This window comes from Ranitomeya variabilis, chromosome 6 (assembly GCF_051348905.1).
Source record: "Ranitomeya variabilis isolate aRanVar5 chromosome 6, aRanVar5.hap1, whole genome shotgun sequence".
NCBI lineage: Eukaryota > Metazoa > Chordata > Amphibia > Anura > Dendrobatidae > Ranitomeya > Ranitomeya variabilis.
Genome location: NC_135237.1, coordinates 472,334,750 through 472,355,500, shown reverse-complemented (window position 1 = coordinate 472,355,500; position 20,751 = coordinate 472,334,750). Strand labels below are relative to the sequence as shown.

At 42.0% G+C, this 20,751-nt stretch overlaps 1 protein-coding gene across 3 annotated transcripts in view; it reads left to right on the top strand.

The window, feature by feature from the left end:
- SULF1 (sulfatase 1) overlaps positions 1–20,751 on the top strand; it is a 189,381-nt gene that overhangs the window by 55,512 nt on the left and 113,118 nt on the right. The window contains exon 1 of one of the 3 annotated variants that reach the window (XM_077270636.1): positions 8,282–8,303. The exons of the other annotated variants lie outside the window; for them this stretch is intronic. Within the exon in view, the coding sequence (XP_077126751.1) occupies positions 8,288–8,303 (16 nt within the window). The 5' untranslated portion in view covers positions 8,282–8,287. Of the gene's footprint in view, positions 1–8,281; positions 8,304–20,751 lie in introns of those variants that run through there. 3 annotated transcript variants of the gene reach the window in all.

Genomic DNA, 20,751 nt, shown 5'->3' with positions numbered 1-20,751 from the left:
TATCATAGATAACTGCACCGTACTGGTCACACACTTATAAGTATACAGTCAGGAGGAAGCTGAACTGTGATCTCATACATTATATTAGCTAATTTACAATCACCATCGAGCAAGGATTCAGTGACATTAATCTCCTACTGAATTCTCACTTTTCTTAACCACAAAACATTTGTAAAAGTGGATTGCTAGATTTCTACATTAATGTTTGTAATTTACTATATTTACAGATTTACCTTTATTGTTAAACAAATTGTTAAAAATAGAAGTCAATTTGGATAATTGGCAGTGGGCTATTAGACTCTTCTGATGTAGGAAACACTAGAATGAGGTGCACTTATGGTAGACGGCATCCAAACTCCAGGTGATGCGATTCAAATGTAGTTTATTCTGCCAAAAATACAATCGATATAACGTTTTGACGTGTTAGGTAACTTGACAAAGACCTAACACTGGTCGAAACATTGTGTCGCTTGCATTTATGGCAGAATGAACTGCATTTGAATCCATCACCTGGAGTTTGGACGCGGTCTACTGTGGGTAAATATTATAGTTTTCAAGTCGGTTCCTTGATGTTTTGGACCTTGCGTTCTCCTGGAGCGTGCTGCCAGCACCTGTTTTTCCATGTCTGAGGGGAATGAGGGTCGTGGTGCTGAAGGCAAAAGGATTTGTTTGAACAAGTAGGGTATAAATAGTGTAGTGTGGCATTAGTGAGGGCAGATGATAACATTTGAAGAGCATATGTTACAATCTTAAAGAAATAGTTGGAAAGTCAATACATATGTGCAATATTGATGAATTATATTAGTGACCTGGTGTCAGAGTAAGGCTACTCTCACACATCAGGTTTTTTGTGTCAGGCTAAATCCGGCTAATGTGTAAAAAAAAAAAAAAAAAAAACAAAAAAAAAAACCCCAAAAACGATCCGTCGTCTTTTTGTGAAAAACTGATGTGCCGGATCCGTTTTTTAGCTGGATCCGGTCCTCTTTAATGCGCATGAATTTTTTTGGACTTCCTGGTTCGAGAGAGAATTTGCATAGAAAATGGTGTGAAAACCTGATCCGGACGCCGGATTGTTGTTTCACATCTCATTTAATCAGTTTTTTTTGCCGATTGCGTTTTTTCCGCCGGACAAAAAAAGTTGCAGTAGACGTTCTGTCCGTCCACCGGAAACGACTTTTTGAACGGATCCGGCAAAAAACGGATGAAATGTCTGCCCATCAGGCACAATCTGGTGCTAATACAACTCTATGGGGAAAAAAACGGATCCGGCGTAAAAAAAAAAAAAAAAACGGATTCGTTTTTTCCAAAAAGTGCCAGATTGTGCCTGAAACAAAAAGCCTGATGTGTGAAAGTAGCCTAAGGGTTTGTGCACACGTTAAGTATTTTCTGCATTTTTATTGTGCATTTCCTGTGCAGATTTGTCACAAAACTGTAGGATTTCCTACCACCAGCAAAGAAAATGAAATTCTTGACTTCTCATGCACAGGTTGTACAGCGTTTTTCACCCATTTTAATGTATGAAAAGAAAACGGGGAATTAATTTTATGCTGCATTTTTCCTGCTGCCCATTTTTAGCAAATTTGCACATGCACTCTGGAATGCTCTCAGTTGTTTAGTGTAAGTGCAGCATGGAAGAAAACTAGGGTACATAGAAGAAAGTATATATGAATCTATTAGTTAACCATTTTCTGTAAATTTATTTTGATGTAAACATAAATGCAGGAAGTCACAAATAAAACAAGGTGTGTAATTCACATAATGGACCTTTAAAAAATTCTCCTCCATTATTCTTACTGTATGTTACAATTTTTATGTTCTACTAAGAAAGCAGCAAACATTTCCATTTATACAAAAGCTTTGCTAACTCAACAAAACCTGGCCAAAAAGGAAGAGATAACAGCTACATCCTGGAAAGATTAAGTTCATAAAGTTTACACAACTTTTACCAAGTAATGGATAATATTTATATAAAATGGTACAGATGGAATTCATTACAGCTCTGCTGTTACCTCATGTTGACCCTTGGGTCATTCTGTTTCCTTTTTATCTATGATATACATATTGTTTATCTGCAATGTATGTTTCCAACTTCAGACTTTCGTGTTGTTTTTTTTTTTTTTTTTAATTCATTGGTTAAATCCAACTCTTATGAAACATCTAAGGGTATGGTGGAATATGTCAATATTCTAGAGCAAATATTCTGATTATTGTCTTACTCATCAAGAAGCACATTTTACTTTCTTTCCTCTTCTTAGAAGTGAGATCTGGAAGTCAGGGTGCAAGTTAGTAAAAAGGTTGGGAAATAAACCATTAACTTTATGAAATTGATACAGTTCCTGGAATTGTAAAAGGAACAAGTTTTAAACATGTCACAGAATTTTAAACCATTCTCTGAGAAAAAGAAATTTAATGCTTTCAAACTCTGTTCACCTTGTTGCTGAGCTAGGACTTCTAAAGTTGGCATCGTAATTACTAAGAAAGAAGCATTTGATTCAATGGAAACTGATGCATTGTCATGTTAGATTAAGGCAAAATTGCATCCAAATGATCCTCAAAAGTGCCCATTGCTGTACCAGGTGATCCTTAATCCCTGATTTTTTTTTTTTACAAAACCTGATGTCCTTTTAAGGTTTCAAAGGTTATTTTTGGTTTTGCTCAATGGGCGAGTACTCCGTACAGAGCGACGGAGGTCCTGCAACAAGGCTTGATTGATTTAATATCAGTGTGACCATTGCATCTCTTGACATCTACCAACTTGCTAATATAATAATAATAATTTTTATTTATATAGCGCCAACATATTCCGCAGCGCTTTACAAATTATAGAGGGGACTTGTACAGACAATAAACATTACAGCATAACAGAAATCACAGTTCAAAATATTTTTCAGGAGGAATGAGGGCCCTGCTCGCAAGCTTACAAACTATGAGGAAAAGGGAGACACGAGAGGTGGATGGTAACAATTGCTTATTTGGACCAGCCATAGTGTAAGGCTCGGGTATTCATGTAAAGCTGCATGAACCAGTTAACTGCCTAAGTATGTAACAGTACAGACACAGAGGGCTATTAACTGCATAAAGTGTATGAGAACATGATACGAGGAACCTGAGGGTTTTTTTTTTTTTTTTTTTATAGGCCACACAGGGATAGATAGGTTAATGCGTTGAGGCGGTAGGCCAATCTGAACAAATGAGTTTTTAGGGCACGCTTAAAACTGTGGGGATTGGGGATTAATCGTATTAACCTAGGTAGTGCATTCCAAAGAATCGGTGCAGCACGTGTAAAGTCTTGGAGATGGGAGTGGGAGATTCTGATTATTGAGGATGCTAACCTGAGGTCATTAGCGGAGCGGAGGGCACGGGTAGGGTGGTAGACTGAGACCAAAGAGGAGATGTAGGGTGGTGCTGAGCTATGGAGTGCTTTGTGGATGAGGGTAGTAGTTTTGTACTGGATTCTGGAGTGGATGGGTAGCCAGTGTAATGACTGGCACAAGGTAGAGGCATTGGTGTAACGGTTGGTGAGGAATATGATCCTGGCTGCAGCATTCAGGACAGATTGGAGCGGGGAGAGTTTGGTAAGAGGGAGGCCGATCAGTAGAGTTACAATAGTCCAGACGAGAATGAATGAGTGAAACAGTAAGAGTTTTTGCAGAGTCGAAAGTAAGAAAAGGGCGAATTCTAGAAATGTTTTTGAGATGCAGATAAGAAGAGCGAGCCAGTGATCGGATGTGGGGGGTGAATGAAAGCTCGGAATCAAGGATGACCCCAAGGCAGCGGGCATGTTGCTTTGGAGTAATGGTGGAACCGCACACGGAGATGGCAATTTCAGGCAAAGGTAGGTTAGTAGAGGGAGAGAACACAAGGAGTTCAGTTTTTGACACGTTCAGTTTCAGATAGAGGGAGGACATGATGTTAGAGACAGCGGTAAGACAATCACTGGTGTTTTCTAAAAAGGTCGGCGTGATAAACAGGAGAAGAGGTGTATAATTGGGTGTCGTCAGCATAGAGATGGTACTGGAAACCAAATCTACTGATTGTTTGTCCAATAGGGTCAGTATACAAAGAGAAGAGGAGGGGGCCTAGGACTGATCCTCGCGGAACCCCAACAGTAAGGGGAAGGTGAGAGGAGGAGGAACCAGCAAAACATACAGTGAAGGATTGGTCAGAGAGATAGGAGGAGAACCAGGAGAGAACGGTGTCCTTGAGGCCGATGGAGCGGAGCATAGTGAGGAGGAGCTGATGATCCACAGTATCGAATGCTGCAGAGAGATCCAAGAGAATATACTTCTGTGCTCTCGGCACCTTTCCAATCTAGTTTTGAGCTAAACAGGGCCAGACCTGACAGACCGGGTGCTATGTATGCATATTGTAAAAAAATAAAACTAGAGACAAACAGATCGATTCGCGAAGGATCGAGTTCAAGCCGAATTTCTTGAAATTTGTGGTTTCATCAAAGTCAAACATATTGACATTCCATTCACGGTTCACAAAAAAAAAACTTGACACCACTTCCTAAACTGCTGAAACATCAGAGAGCGAGCTAATGTCATTTTTCTTCGCTGTGCGGGCTTCCTCTAAATGCCCTTCAGCTGTGACATCTTATAGACATCATATACAGTGGTGGTCAGTACAGGAGCCCTCACAGGTCAGCGGTTCCCAGTGGAGCACAGCTTGTATGGCACAGCCATTTTCAGTCTCTAGAGTCACTGGCTAAGCCCTTCTCTTCTGTGGAGAGTCAGAATGTATGGTCAATTGGGTACCCCCCTGTCTCCTGTAGAGTGTGGGGGTCCTTGCTTTCTTACATATAAAGCATAAGTTTTTATGGTCAGGTTCTTTCACGCTCTCATCTCCCCTATGTATATTTTATGAGTAATTACAAGCTTTCCAGTACTGAAATTCACAGAAATTTATTTGATGTGAAAATCATATTTTTGGGGAAAAATTTGGCAAATTTTGAAATTCTAAAGATCCTCTCATCTCTAGCAAAAACTACAAGGTTGTGATGCAGCACATTTCTAGCATCCAGTGTCTTCAAGTATTCAGGTCTTCAGTAGAAGGCAGAAATACTATTGCACTGATGGCAGAGCTTGGACAAGTACACCCTAGCATTTAGTGTGCAGATATAGTATAATTTTGCAATTTATATGTAGTTTTTCCTGTTTCTCCTTGAATGTTGAGTCGAAGGCAAGTTCCTCTTGTTCCAGACAATTCTGATTGACTAGTGTTATCCTCATGTTAAAAGATAATGAAGCGTTGCATAAAAATGTACATAAATTATATTTAAGCACATGGCAATAATTTTTCTGCCATATTTGGGCAAGAGTCTTGTATATATGATTTACTATTGAGTCATGCAAGAGAAAGCTTGGCTTATGCTAAACATTTTTCATAGCTTCTATGTACCATGGATTTGCTGTTGATATATTAAGTGGGCTGTAGTCAACCTCCATATGGAAAAATGTTTTACATCCTTGTTAGTGTAACCGTAAATTTTTGCTTTGACTTCCACTGAAGTATTAAAGCCTCCCACACACTCATCTCCAGGTCCCTGATGTAGTAGAGCAACTATTGTGAGAATTTTATGCCTTGCTAAAGATGAATATTGGAAATGTGAATAGTTAATATAGCTTGTAGTGTGGGCTGCAGAGTATATAAAGAGACTTGTTCGGAATGTGATGAACATCAAGGAGCCCAATGACAACATATGGAAAGTCCCCGTAACACTATATCAATTCTGTATTATGCCCTTTGTGGGGCCTGTGGAGACGTGTATGACATAGGAACTAAGACACCCACAAAGAATGATTTTGTCATGTAGCACCTCCTCATACCTTCTCAAGGCTACTCCCAACTTTATTTTCTTTTCACCTGACTTTGGAGATGCACAAGGTCAAAGCAACATCTAAAAATGAGCAAACTTTTTTTGTACAAATTTGTGAAATTGTCTTCTCACTCCTTAAAGAAAACACAACTTGAATTATAAAGAGGATTGCAGTGTAAGATATCAGCCAAGATAAATTGGCTGGCAAAGAGCTACAAAAGTTTGCATTCTGTGCCTACCGAGTAAGAGTTCTAATTTTGAATTTTCTAATTCACTTTGAAGAGCAGTACATATGAAAGCACAGTTTAGAGTACAATTATTTAGAGATACATATATAAAAGGTAACTAAACATGCCTAACAGACTGGTAAATGGGAGTGAGGACCCTGCCCATGAGGTCTTGCCATCTACAGGGAGAGGAGAAGATAGTAGGTGAGAGAAGGAGCTGCTCCTATAGTAGTGCGGTTATATTAGTCATTGTAGGTTGTAGTCATTTGTGAAGTAATAAGTTCCTCTTAAAGCTATGCGCACACGTTCCAGATTTTTCGCTTTGTTTATGGCTGAAAAACGCTTAAAAAAAATACTTACATTAAGCATCCCGCCAATTTAATGCATTCTACAATTTTTGTGCCCATGCTCCTTTTTCTCCAATAAAAAAATGCATCGCGGAGACAAACGCAGCATGTTCATTAATTTTGCCGATTTTTTTGCGGATTTGCCACTATTATAGCATAGGGAACCTCCGTAAAAATCTGTGAAAAAAAAACACGAGCGGATTTCCTGCCCAAGAAATCCAGATTTGCTCAGGAAAATTCTGAAAACTTTCCTGAACGTGTGCACATAGCCTAAACTTAAAAACCCGTCACATGAAAAGGCACTCTCCTGCAGATATAGGGTTAATTTGCAGGTCACTAGTATTATGAACCTACCCAGCGCCAGCACTTAGACCACACTGCCGGGAGGAAATTAACTTTATTCCTTCCAGTAGCATTTGGGTTTCAGTCACGAGGTTGGAGCCCGCAGAGGTTCAGTCACTATTCCATGTATAAAGAGCGGCGGTTTTATTCCCCCTCCCCCCAAGTGCTGCCTGACAGCCATCTCTATTGCTGAACTGCTATTAGTGTTGCAGTCGCGGTTGCTCTCTACACACAGTACTGTGACTGAACTTGGTCAACGCCACCCCCATGACTAGTTAAGTGGGGATCTAAGTTCCTGCGCCAAGCTTGTTCAGAACGCTATTAACCTGCCAATTAACGCCATAGCTGTAGGTTAATAGCATTCTTTTCATGTGACAGATTCGCTTTAATTTGAAAGTTTGGGAGAGACTGATTAGTTGGATTTGTGAAGTCCACAGTATGGGGAAGGCATCGGAGAAAACTTGGAGACTGTTGTGTGAGTAGAGAAAAGGAAAGAGGAGAAGGGTATCTGCTAAGGGCCAGATAATATATATTGGGAGGTTAGATCAGCAATGTATAGGTTAAGTTATGGATGGTTTTGTAAATCATTGTTAATTTTGTAAGTCCCTTCTATATGAAAATTTCTCACTGCGTCCACTCTGTATTACTGTAACTAATGTTCACCCAAATGTACACAACATGGATAAAAATCTATGCAGATTTTTTTTTTACCTGATAATGTTAATGGGATATAAAAAATCCCCATTCTCTTGGACTGTATGTGAGACGTTAACTATTTTGATGAAGAAACAAATCAAAAACTATCTAAATGTAAAAAAGAAAAACAATACTGATTGCTTCAAATGTACTCTCCGGTCCTCCTAAGACCTCCTTCTCTTCTCCACATTTGTACGTTCCTTACCCAATCGCCACCAATACTTCTCCCAAGTATCCCCCATTCTCTGGTGGATTATCATACATGTTGGGACACAGAATTCCAAACTCCGAACTTTCAGATGGAACTTTAAAACCCATCTCTTCTAGAAAGCTACAGTCTGCAATGACCTTGATGCCACCTCACCACCATCGGATCTGCGGCAACCCTCCAACCTACTGTCTTTTTCCCCATTATCCTGTAGACCGTAAGCCCACAAGAGCAAGGCCCTTTCCTCTCTGTAACAGTCTGTCATTGTTAATATGTTCAATGTATTTTGTATGTAACCACTTTTCACCTGTACGGCACAATGGAAGCAATGGTGCTCTAAAAATGAATAATACAATATTACGATTTTTCAAAGAATTTAATATAACATGCCTACAGGTGATGGGAATAAAAACTAAATGCATAATTCTGTTTTGACTGATAGGATTCAAAAGACCTGGTGCGAGGGTGTGAATTTTATTACCATCGGGACATGGTTTTCAGCTCTTTCATACCATAGGGGGTTATTTAAACACTTCCGTGCCAGTGTTTGCTCAGTGTAGTCAGGATGACTGCACTTTCTGGGTCAACATTGTCTGAAACCTTTTTCTCTGCACTGTGCTACAAAAAATGGTGTGGGACATTTCACATGCGGTTTTATGGAGGTGAGTTAAACTCTTAACTTTTCCGCTGGGAATAATATACACTGTGTGTTTACTTTAAAAATGTCCGCAGTGTTGTGGAGAAATGTGTACATGACTTAATGGATCTTTTGTTAACGTCTTTAGATTCTGCCGGTTTCTAATTCGTTTATAGAGCATCTTAGTAGCTTTTTATCTTATGTGACTAACACATCCCTGTATGCCTTTCACAAGGAGGCAGCTGGGAGCCAGAAACGGCCCTGAGCAGAGCTGGCAGTTAATCGCTTTGGTTTTCTGCCTTCCATAATTGAATGAATGACTCAAATGCAATTGATTTTTTTAAAACTTTGCTTAATTAACACCCTTTATTCTGTTAATTATTTTTGATAACTTTATGATCTATTTTTCATAAACATAAGCAAAACAAAAGTAATTAAAGAAAAATAAAGATTTTTGTTTTAAATGTTGCACACACTAGTGCAAGGCTTTAATATAACAATTTCTAACTTTATTCATTCAGATTAACATCTTGTATTATAATGCAGAGCTCACTTTAATTTGAAGTGTCTAAATCTTAGCAGAAATCTAATAGTAGGTACTCACAATGAGTTTGTTGAATTTGTGACACAGCGTATTTTTGCACTGCAAAAAAAGTTAACGTACCTTTACACTAAACGACTTACCAACAATCACGACCAGCGATACGACCTGGCCGTGATAGTTGGTAAGTCGCTGTGTGGTCGCTGGGGAGCGGTCACACAGACAGCTCTCTCCAGCGACCAACCATCAGGGGAACGACTTCGGCATTGTTGAAACTGTCTTCAACGATGCCAAAGTCCCCCTGTAGCACCCGGGTAACCAGGGTAAACATCGGGTTACTAAGTGCAGGGCCGCGCTTAGTAACCCGATATTTACCCTGGTTACCATTGTAAAAGTAAAAAAAAAAATCACTACATACTCACATTCTGATGTCTGTCACGTCCCCCGCCTGTGTCCACAGGAATAAAACTGCTTTCGGCAAGAGCGCTGCTAATATGCATGCGCTGCTGCCGAGAGCTTCCCTGCACTGAATGTGTCAGCGCCGGCAGTAACAGCGGTGACGTCACAGCTGTGCTCTGCTTTACAGCCGGCCCGGACACACAGTGCAGGGAAGCTCTCGGCCGGAGCGCGTGCATTACCAGCGCTCCTGCCGAAAGCAGTTTTAACCCTGTGGATGCCGGGGGACGTGACAGACATCAGAATGTGAGTATGTACTGTTTTTTGTTGTTTTTTTTTTAACTTTTACAATGGTAACCAGGGTAAATATCGGGTTACTAAGCGTGGCCCTGCGCTTAGTAACCCGATATTTACCCTGGTTACAAGTGAACACATCGCTGGATCGGCGTCACACACGCCGATCCAGCGATGACAGCGGGTGATCAGCGACCAAAAAATGGTCCTGATCATTCCCCAACGATCTCCCAACAGGGGCCTGATCGTTGGTCGCTGTCACACATAACGAGATCGTTAGCGGAATCGTTGCTACGTCACCAAAAGCGTGACGTTGCAACAATATCGTTAACGATATCGTTATGTGTGACTCAGCCTTAAGTTACAACAAAGTGGGTGGGAATGTTTTCTGCAGAGTAAAATGACCTACGCCCTTGTTTTTAAATCTGAAACATGACAATTTCTCTTGCAAATATGCTGAGTTTAATGATAATCTATGAGGAAAATCTGCACATAAGATACAGAAAATGCAAAGGTAATAATGTATATGTATTTTTAAATTGCTTCCCCTGCAAAAAGACATGTTAACTACACGTGGAACTATCAATAAAGGTAGCTCAAAACCAGGAAGGATAAAAAAACCAAGCAGCTTTATTTAAAACATGACAAAAAAGATAAAAATCACAGTAAAAAAACTTGATTAAAGCACAATGAAGAAAAAATGCAAGTGATCTAATAGGTACACAAAATCTGTGACATGGAATAACTCACCAAATACTCATCAGGGGAACGTATCCTAAAGGTACAGACCACTGTACAAACTTCTTAAACATCTTGTACCAAAATCAGCAAATTTTGATGCAGACTTGCTACTGATTTCCTATGCAATGAAAGGTTGAAATCTGCTATAAGCTCTGCTGCATAAATTTTACATAATGGGGATTTGAAATCCATTTCCACTGCAGATTTTTTTTCCCACCGTGTTGATAATATTTGGTAACATCTCCTCCGGTTTACATTTTGGAAATCGGGATGGAAGACTTGCAGTGTGTGAACATACCCCAATCATTTTGCATTGATCGAAAAGGGAAAATGTGAATTGTGGTTGCTTAGCCCAGCAATAAATTAGCCTTGTGGTGGTGGTGTTTGAAGTTTTTTCATTTCTCCTTTTTTGCAATTGACGGAAAATGTGTACAGAACAATAGAAAAAATATTTAGAATTGAGTCCTCAGTGGTTGATACCTTTTTAATGGCTAACTGAAATGATGGTAACAAATTACAAGCTTTCGAGACTACTCAGGCCTCTTCATCAGGCATAGAATAATTTAGTACAAATACTTAAGTACACCACATTAGATGTGATGCAGCTGAAGGTACCTGGTATCTTGTAGTCCTGATGTGAATTGGTGTTGTGTATAAATATGTGATTCTTCAGATGTTGTATTGGTCTATGCCTGATGAAGAGGCCTTGAAAGCTTGCAATTTGTTACCATCTTTTCAGTATCAACCACTGAGGACTCTCAATTCTAAATATTTTTCTATCTAGTGGCTAACATGGTACAAAGATATATATCTTTTCTGTACAGAACAGTATGAATGCATCCATGTGGGTGATAGGTTTATGGCAACATTCATACAAATTGATACCTTTTTCACGTATAATTCACTGTGGTGTTTGCCGCAGCATTCACTCTCTGCATAGCAGTGGTAATCGGCAGTATATATTGACCAGCAGATTATCTCCACATCGTGTAGACTAGGTTCTGTAAAATCTCATCCAGAATGTTGACACTGTAATATGCAGTGACTGAATAAAAAAAGTGGCATGTCCTGGACCCTGCCAAGAAGAGTAGGAGGCTGGATGTGGAGTATTTATTCATGCAACGCGTTTTGGATATTGTTCAACTGCTTCCTCAGAGTGTGCACCATTGTGTGTGTGTGTGTGTGTGTGTGTGTGTGTGTGTTTGTTGAGCATTTAGTTATACAATGCGTTTCGGGGACAGTTTGACTTGTTCCTTGGGTCTGAGGAAAGAGTCGAAACCTTTCCCAAAACATGTATGAATACATTCTCCAGTGACGCACATCCAGCCTCTTACTCTTCATGGCAGCATCTGGGAAACACCTCCATTTGCTTCAATTCCTCCCCACCATGGTGTGGCTTGCCTCATCGTGTTTTTCAGGTGAGCGGTACTTTCCCTTGCCTATCTACTGTATTTGCCATTGCAATATTATACATGGAACTCCTCTTTCCTTTCTTTTAACTGTGATCTGCAGCTTATTTTTCACCCAAAACAATGGAGGATAAATTTGCTGTATATCCAACTCCTGTGATATGAGTATCCTCTAAAACAAACGAATGTCCATCTTGCATGAGGATTATCAGTCAGCCATGACTACTTTTTAGATTTTTATTTGTCAAGTTGAAAAGCGAGGGCCTACTTTTTTTTTTTTCTTTTTTTCCCCCCCCAAGCTAAATATTGAATGTTGCAGAATATTGGATGGTTTCTTCTGTTTTGCTGAAGACTGTATGAAGTTCCGCCAACTGTTGTCACATTTCTATGAAGAAAATGACATAACTGGTCTTTATTTGCACAGTCCATCAAGCATTAAAAAAAGCCACTCCAACAAACAAGTTATGAAGAAAAAAAAAAGTCAATAATTTTCATTCTACATAATACACAACATAATGTGTATATATTCTTGTTGCCATTATATTATGGAGTTCTTTTTGTAAAAAAAACCAAGGGTTCTCATGGTTATTTGGGGCTAACCTTTATCCCATACTATTTTGACTAATCACAATCCCTCTCACCCTATTGGCCTCATTCTGTATAGGAATGTGAATGAGCAGCACTCCTATGTATACAGACAGTACGGTGGCGTCAGATAGCAGCTCCCTCCAGGATTACATGGAGCAGTGGGAGGTGGATTCATATTTGGATTGTGCAGCCGAGCAGTTAGAAAGGATTATCATCTTTTTAAATGAGTGAAACCTGGCTTTTTTTCCTGAGTGAAACCTGGTATTAAGTCGGTCTCCTCATGGTTTTTTTTCATGTAGACGTTATGTGTTGTATGGATGCACTTGATGCTTAACAAAATCTATTTTAATTAATACTACATTGAAAATGAAATGCCTTTTATTAAAGGAGAAATCAAGTAATTGACTATGTATAGATCGCGTGGGCTCCAACTGAAAGGGGCAGTATTGGGCCCCTTACAAGGCTGCCATCAACCTTTTCTGGCAGCCACATAAAGAATGAACTGATCAGGGGTCGGGAAGCCAACCTTCTGCTCCATTTTGGAACTTGGATAAAAATTCCACTTCACGGATAAAAATGCAGGTCCCAGCAGTCAGACACCCATCAATTAAGCAAGTTATCACTTATTATATAGCTAGGTAATAACTTGTTTTTACTGGACAACCAATTTAAGGGTACATTCCCACCAGACATTACAGCATGAAGAGGATTGTTTTTAAACTTTACCTCACAGAAAGCAGCAGCTGTGATCCCATACTGTAATATCTGTATACTCTTTTCTTCCCTCCCCTCCCCAGGAGCTGTGATATGATCAGACCATGTTCCTGTATGGTCAGACACAGCCATTACACAGGACACAGCAGGGGCACATTTATAAGATTATCTTGGCATAGGAAAAAAATGTAATGCATGAAATAATGGAACTTATTACTATTCCAAGATCTATTGATTAAAATCTACTTTGTTTGTCGGAAAACCCCTTTAACGCCCACCATGTCTGTCAACTTGAGCGCAACACAGGTTTTGCCTGATGCATCTATCATCCTGTGTGTCTCTTGAGCTATTGGTCATCTACATCTCCTATCATATCATCCTTTGTATTGCAAATGGTGACCTTATAGCCGGCCTCACACTAGGGAGTATTACGGACGTATGAGAGGTGCAGAAAATACGGATTGCATACGGTACAATGAATCTCTATGGCCCAGCTCCTATCAGCCGTATTTTACGGATCCGTACGGCCGTAGAAAATGGCAGCATGCTGCGTTTGTCACCGTATTGTGCAAAAAAATCGCCAATGAAAGTCTATGGGGGGCGAGAAAATTACAGATTACACACGGACCATGCGTGTGACTGGCGAGAAATACACAGCGGTGTTCTCTAGAAAAGCCGGCAATTCAGTGCGGTGTACAGTAAAACCACGCTGACAAAATAGAATAGGCAGAATAAATGTGTACACATAGGATATATATGTATGTCAGTGAGACATATTATGGATATATATGTAGGTCAGTGAGACATATTATATATATATATATATATATATATATATATATATATATATATATATATATATATATATATATATATATATATTATTCAGCGCTAGATGGCTTAAAAGCCGGTAATTCAATTGCCGACTTTTGCTATCTCCTTCCCAAACCAGACATGATGTGAGACATGGTTTACATACAGTAAACCATCTCAATTCCCTTCTTTTATTACATAGTCCTCTTTACTAATGTAACAAGTGTCTGTGTGTAAAATGTGGTCTGTCCAGCTATTAAATTAAAGGGTTAAATTGCGGAAAAAATTGGTGTGGGCTCCCGCGCAATTTTCTCCGCCAGAGTGGTAAAGCCAGTGACTGAGGGCAGATGTTAATAGCCTAGAGAGGGTCCATGGTTATTGGGGACCCCCCCCCTGGCAAAAAAACATCTGCCCCCAGCCACCCCAGAAAAGGCACATCTGGAAGATGCGCCTATTCTGGCACTTGGCCACTCTCTTCCCACTCCCGTGTAGCAGTGGGATATGGGGCGATGAAGGGTTAATGTCACCTTGCTATTGTAAGGTGACATTAAGCCAGATTAATAATGGAGAGGCGTCAATTATGACACCTATCTATTAATACAATAGTACGAAATGGTTAATAAACACACACATTATTACAGAGTACTTTAATGAAATAAAGACACAGGGTGTTTTAATATTTTATTATTCTCTTAATCCACCTGAAGACCCTCGTTCTGTAAAAAAGGAAAAATAAAAAATCAACAATATCCCATACCTTCCGTCGTTCAGTCTTGTCCCACGATGTAAATCCATCTGAAGGGGTTAAATCATTTTACACCCAGGAGCTCAGCTAATGCAGTTGTGCTCGTGGATGTAAAACCCCGGGGAATTAATGGAAAGCAGGGGAATGTCCTGTAGTTACCTTGAGTCGCTGTGATGCGCCCCTGCTGGATGTCCTCATATGAACTCGAGCCTGGGAATATATATACCGTATATACTCGAGTATAAGCCGAGATTTTCAGCCCAAATTTTTGGGCTGAAAGTGCCCCTCTCGGCTTATACTCGAGTCACGGTCGGCGGGTGAGGTGGAGAGGGCGCTGAGGCATACTTACCAGCTTCCGGGGCTCCTGGCGCTCCCCCTGCCCATCCCACGGTCTCCGGGTGCCGCAGCTCTTCCCCTGTTCAGCGGTCACGTGGGACCGCTCATTAGAGAAATGAATAGGCAGCTCCACCTCCCATAGGGGCGGAGCCGCCTATTCATTTCTCTAATCAGCGGTGCCGGTGACCGCTGATAGAGGAAGAGGCTGCGGCACCGAAGACCAGCTGTCCGGGGGAAGGAGCAGGACGCCGGGAGCAGGTAAGTATTACATATTCACCTGTCCGCGTTCCACACGCCGGGCGCCGCTCTGTCTTCCTGGCGTCTCTGTCATGATCTCTGCAGGCAGAGATCATAGCAAGCCTATAGAGGGACAAGCTCTCGGAAGATGGAACTATACTGACCATGAACTAAGCCTGCCGCGCAACTAGAAATAGCCAGGTAGCATTTCCTATTTATAGCTAGATGCCCAGCTCTGGCCTAAGACCTAAATAGCTAGCAGAGGGAAATATAAGACCTGGCTCACCTCTAGAGAAATATTCCAAAGAAGACAGTAGCCCCCCACATATAATGACGGTGAGTTCAGATGAAACAACAAACGCAGCAGGAAAATAGTCTTAGCAAATTTGAGGTCCGCTTACTAGATAGCAGAAGACAGATAGTATACTTTCATGGTCAGCAGAAAAACACTAACAAAACACCATCCAGAGATTACCTTAAACTCTGGCATTAACTCATAACGCCAGAGTAGCAATCCCTGATCAACGAGAGCTTTCCAGACACAGTAACAAAACTTCAGCTGTGAACTGGAACAAATAGGCAAAACAAAACATGGACAAAAGTCCAACTTATCTAGTAGTAGTCTAGAAGCAGGAACAAGCACTGAGAGGCATCAGATAACATTGTTGACCGGCAAGAAACCACCAGAGAAATGAGCTTAAATAGCGACACCCACTACTGATGGAACCAGGTGAAACAGGAAAGAGGATGACAAGTCCAATTCCACAAGCGGCCACCGGGGGAGCCCAGAATCCAAATTCACAACAGTACCCCCCCCTCAAGGAGGGGGCACCGAACCCTCACCAGATCCACCAGGGCGACCAGGATGAGCCCTATGGAAGGCACGAACAAGATCAGAAGCATGAACATCAGATGCATTGACCCAAGAATTATCCTCCTGGCCGTAACCCTTCCAGTTGACCAGATACTGGAGTCTCCGTCTGGAAACACGAGAGTCCAAAATTTTCTCCACAACGTACTCCAACTCACCCTCAACCAACACCGGAGCAGGAGGCTCAACTGAAGGTACCACAGGTACCTCATACCTGCGCAATAACGACCGATGAAAAACGTTATGAATGGAAAAGGACGCAGGGAGGTCCAAACGGAAAGAAACAGGATTAAGAATCTCCAATATTCTATAAGGGCCGATGAACCGAGGTTTAAACTTAGGAGAAGAGACCCTCATAGGGACAAAACGAGAAGACAACCACACCAAATCTCCAACACAAAGCCGAGAACCAACGCGACGATGACGGTTGGCAAAACGCTGAGTCTTCTCCTGGGACAACTTCAAATTGTCCATAACCTGCCCCCAGATGTGATGCAATCTCTCCACCACCGCATCCACTCCAGGACAATCCGAGGATTCCACCTGACCGGAGGAAAATCGAGGGTGAAACCCCGAATTACAGAAAAACGGGGACACCAAGGTGGAAGAGCTGGCCCGATTATTGAGGGCGAACTCTGCCAATGGCAAAAAAGCAACCCAATCATCCTGGTCAGCAGAGACAAAACACCTCAGATATGTCTCCAGGGTCTGATTAGTCCGCTCGGTCTGGCCATTAGTCTGAGGGTGAAAAGCAGATGAAAAAGACAAATCTATGCCCATCCTAGCACAGAATGCCCGCCAAAATCTAGACACAAATTGAGTACCTCTGTCAGAAACAATATTCTCAGGAATACCGTGCAATCGTACAACATTCTGAAAAAACAGAGGAACCAACTCAGAAGAAGAAGGCAACTTGGGCAGAGGAACCAAATGGACCATTTTAGAGAAACGGTCACAGACCACCCAGATGACAGACATCTTCTGGGAAACAGGCAGATCTGAAATAAAATCCATCGAGATGTGTGTCCAAGGCCTCTTAGGAATAGGCAAGGGCAACAGCAGTCCGCTAGCCCGAGAACTACAAGACTTGGCCCGAGCACAAACGTCACATGACTGCACAAAGACTCGCACATCTCGTGACAGGGAAGGCCACCAGAAGGATCTTGCCACCAAATCCCTGGTACCAAAAATTCCGGGATGACCTGCCAATGCAGAAGAATGTACCTCAGAGATGACTCTGCTGGTCCAATCATCCGGAACAAACAGTCTATCAGGCGGACAACGATCCGGTCTATCCGCCTGAAACTCTTGCAAGGACCGCCGCAGATCAGGAGAAACGGCCGACAAAATTACTCCCTCCCTAAGGATACCTGTGGGTTCAGAATTACCAGGAGAGTCCGGGTCAAAACTCCTAGAAAGGGCATCTGCCTTAACATTCTTAGAACCCGGTAGGTATGACACCACAAAATTAAAGCGAGAAAAAAATAAAGACCAGCGCGCCTGTCTAGGATTCAGGCGTCTGGCAGTCTCAAGATAAATCAAATTTTTGTGGTCAGTCAATACCACCACCTGATGCCTAGCCCCCTCGAGCCAATGGCGCCACTCCTCAAACGCCCACTTCATGGCCAAAAGCTCCCGATTCCCAACATCATAATTCCGCTCTGCGGGCGAAAATTTGCGAGAAAAGAAGGCACAAGGCCTAATGACGGAGCAGTCGGAACCTTTCTGCGACAACACTGCCCCAGCTCCGATCTCCGAAGCGTCAACCTCAACCTGAAAAGGCAGATTCACATCAGGCTGACGCAACACAGGGGCAGAGGCAAAACGGCGCTTAAGCTCCTGAAAGGCCTCTACAGCATGAGGGGACCAATTAGCAACATCAGCGCCTTGTCTGGTCAAATCAGTCAGTGGTTTAACGACATCCGAAAAACCAGCAATAAATCGGCGGTAAAAGTTGGCAAAGCCCAAAAATCTCTGAAGACCCTTAAGAGAGGAGGGCTGAGTCCAGTCACAAATAGCTTGCACCTTGACGGGATCCATCTCAATGGAAGAGGGAGAAAAAATATACCCCAAAAAGGAAATTTTCTGGACCCCAAAAACGCACTTAGACCCCTTCACACATAAAGAATTAGACCGCAGAACCTGAAAAACTCTCCTGACCTGCTGGACATGAGAGTCCCAGTCATCAGAAAAAATCAGAATATCATCCAGATATATTATCATAAATTTATCCAGAAAATCGCGGAAAATATCATGCATAAAAGACTGGAAAACTGAAGGGGCATTAGAAAGACCAAAAGGCATGACCAAATACTCAAAGTGGCCCTCGGGCGTATTAAATGCGGTCTTCCACTCATCCCCCTGCCTGATCCGCACCAAATTATACGCCCCACGAAGATCAATTTTAGAGAACCACTTAGCACCCTCTATACGAGCAAACAAATCAGTAAGCAATGGCAATGGGTATTGATACTTAACAGTGATCTTATTCAGAAGCCGATAATCAATACATGGTCTCAAAGAGCCGTCTTTTTTTGAGACAAAGAAAAACCCAGCTCCCAAGGGAGAAGAAGATGGACGAATATGTCCCTTTTCCAAAGACTCCTTTATATATTCCCGCATAGCAGCATGTTCCGGCACAGACAGATTAAACAAACGACCCTTGGGATATTTACAACCCGGTATCAAATCTATGGCACAATCGCACTCACGGTGCGGAGGTAACGACCCAAGCTTGGGTTCGTCAAAGACGTCTTGATAATCAGAGAGGAACTCAGGGACTTCAGAGGGAATGGACGACGAAATAGAAACCAAAGGTAAGTCCCCATGAATACCCTTACATCCCCAGCTCAACACAGACATTGCTCTCCAGTCCAAGACTGGGTTGTGAGACTGCAACCATGGCAATCCCAGTACCAAATCGTCATGTAAATTATACAGCACCAAGAAACGAATAATCTCCTGGTGATCCGGATTGATACGCATGGTTACTTGTGTCCAGTATTGTGGTTTATTATTAGCCAATGGGGTGGAGTCAATCCCCTTCAGAGGAATAAGAGTCTCCAAAGGCTCTAAATCAAAACCACAACGATTGGCAAAGGACCAATCCATAAGACTCAGAGCGGCGCCAGAGTCAACATAGGCGTCCGTGGCAATGGATGACAAAGAGCAAATCAGGGTTACAGACAAAATAAACTTAGACTGAATGGTGCCAATGGAAACAGACTTATCAAGCTTCTTTGTACGCCTAGAGCATGCTGATATAACATGAGTAGAATCCCCACAATAGAAACACAATCCATTCTTCCGTCTAAAATTCTGTCGCTCGCTCCTGGACAGAATTCTATCACACTGCATACTTTCTGGCGTCTTTTCCATAGACACCGCCAGATGGTGCACCGGTTTGCGCTCCCGCAGACGCCTATCAATCTGAATAGCCATTGTCATGGACTCATTCAGACCTGCAGGCACAGGGAACCCCACCATAACATCCTTAACGGCATCAGAGAGACCTTCTCTGAAAGTTGCCGCCAAGGCGCACTCATTCCACTGAGTAAGCACAGACCATTTACGGAATTTTTGGCAGAAAACTTCAGCTTCGTCTTGCCCCTGAGATAGTGCCATCAAAGTTTTTTCTGCCTGAAGTTCCAAATGAGGTTCCTCATAAAGCAAGCCCAAGGCCAGAAAAAACGCATCCACATCGCGTAACGCAGGATCCCCTGCTGGCAATGAGAAGGCCCAATCTTGAGGGTCACCCCTGAGCAAGGAAATCACAATCCTAACCTGCTGAGCAGGGTCTCCAGCTGAACGAGACTTCAGGGACAAATAAAGCTTACAATTATTTCGGAAATTCTGGAAGCTAGCTCTATGCCCTGTGAAGAACTCCGGCAAAGGAATTCTCGGCTCAGATACCGGAGCATGTACCACAAAATCTTGTAAATTTTGTACTTTCGTGATGAGATTATTCAAACCCGCAGTTACACTCTGGAGATCCATTATTGTCAGGTGAACACAGAGCCATACAGAGATTAGGAGGAGAGAGAGAAAAAAGACTGCAGCAAGGCAGACTGGAGGAAAAAAAAAAAAAAAAAAATTCCAGCAGACTTCTTATAACTCTCCTTTCTCAACCTGGGTCTATAACACTTTATCGGCCGGTCAAACTGTCATGATCTCTGCAGGCAGAGATCATAGCAAGCCTATAGAGGGACAAGCTCTCGGAAGATGGAACTATACTGACCATGAACTAAGCCTGCCGCGCAACTAGAAATAGCCAGGTAGCATTTCCTATTTATAGCTAGATGCCCAGCTCTGGCCTAAGACCTAAATAGCTAGCAGAGGGAAATATAAGACCTGGCTCACCTCTAGAGAAATATTCCAAAGAAGACAGTAGCCCCCCACATATAATGACGGTGAGTTCAGATGAAACAACAAACGCAGCAGGAAAATAGTCTTAGCAAATTTGAGGTCCGCTTACTAGATAGCAGAAGACAGATAGTATACTTTCATGGTCAGCAGAAAAACACTAACAAAACACCATCCAGAGATTACCTTAAACTCTGGCATTAACTCATAACGCCAGAGTAGCAATCCCTGATCAACGAGAGCTTTCCAGACACAGTAACAAAACTTCAGCTGTGAACTGGAACAAATAGGCAAAACAAAACATGGACAAAAGTCCAACTTATCTAGTAGTAGTCTAGAAGCAGGAACAAGCACTGAGAGGCATCAGATAACATTGTTGACCGGCAAGAAACCACCAGAGAAATGAGCTTAAATAGCGACACCCAC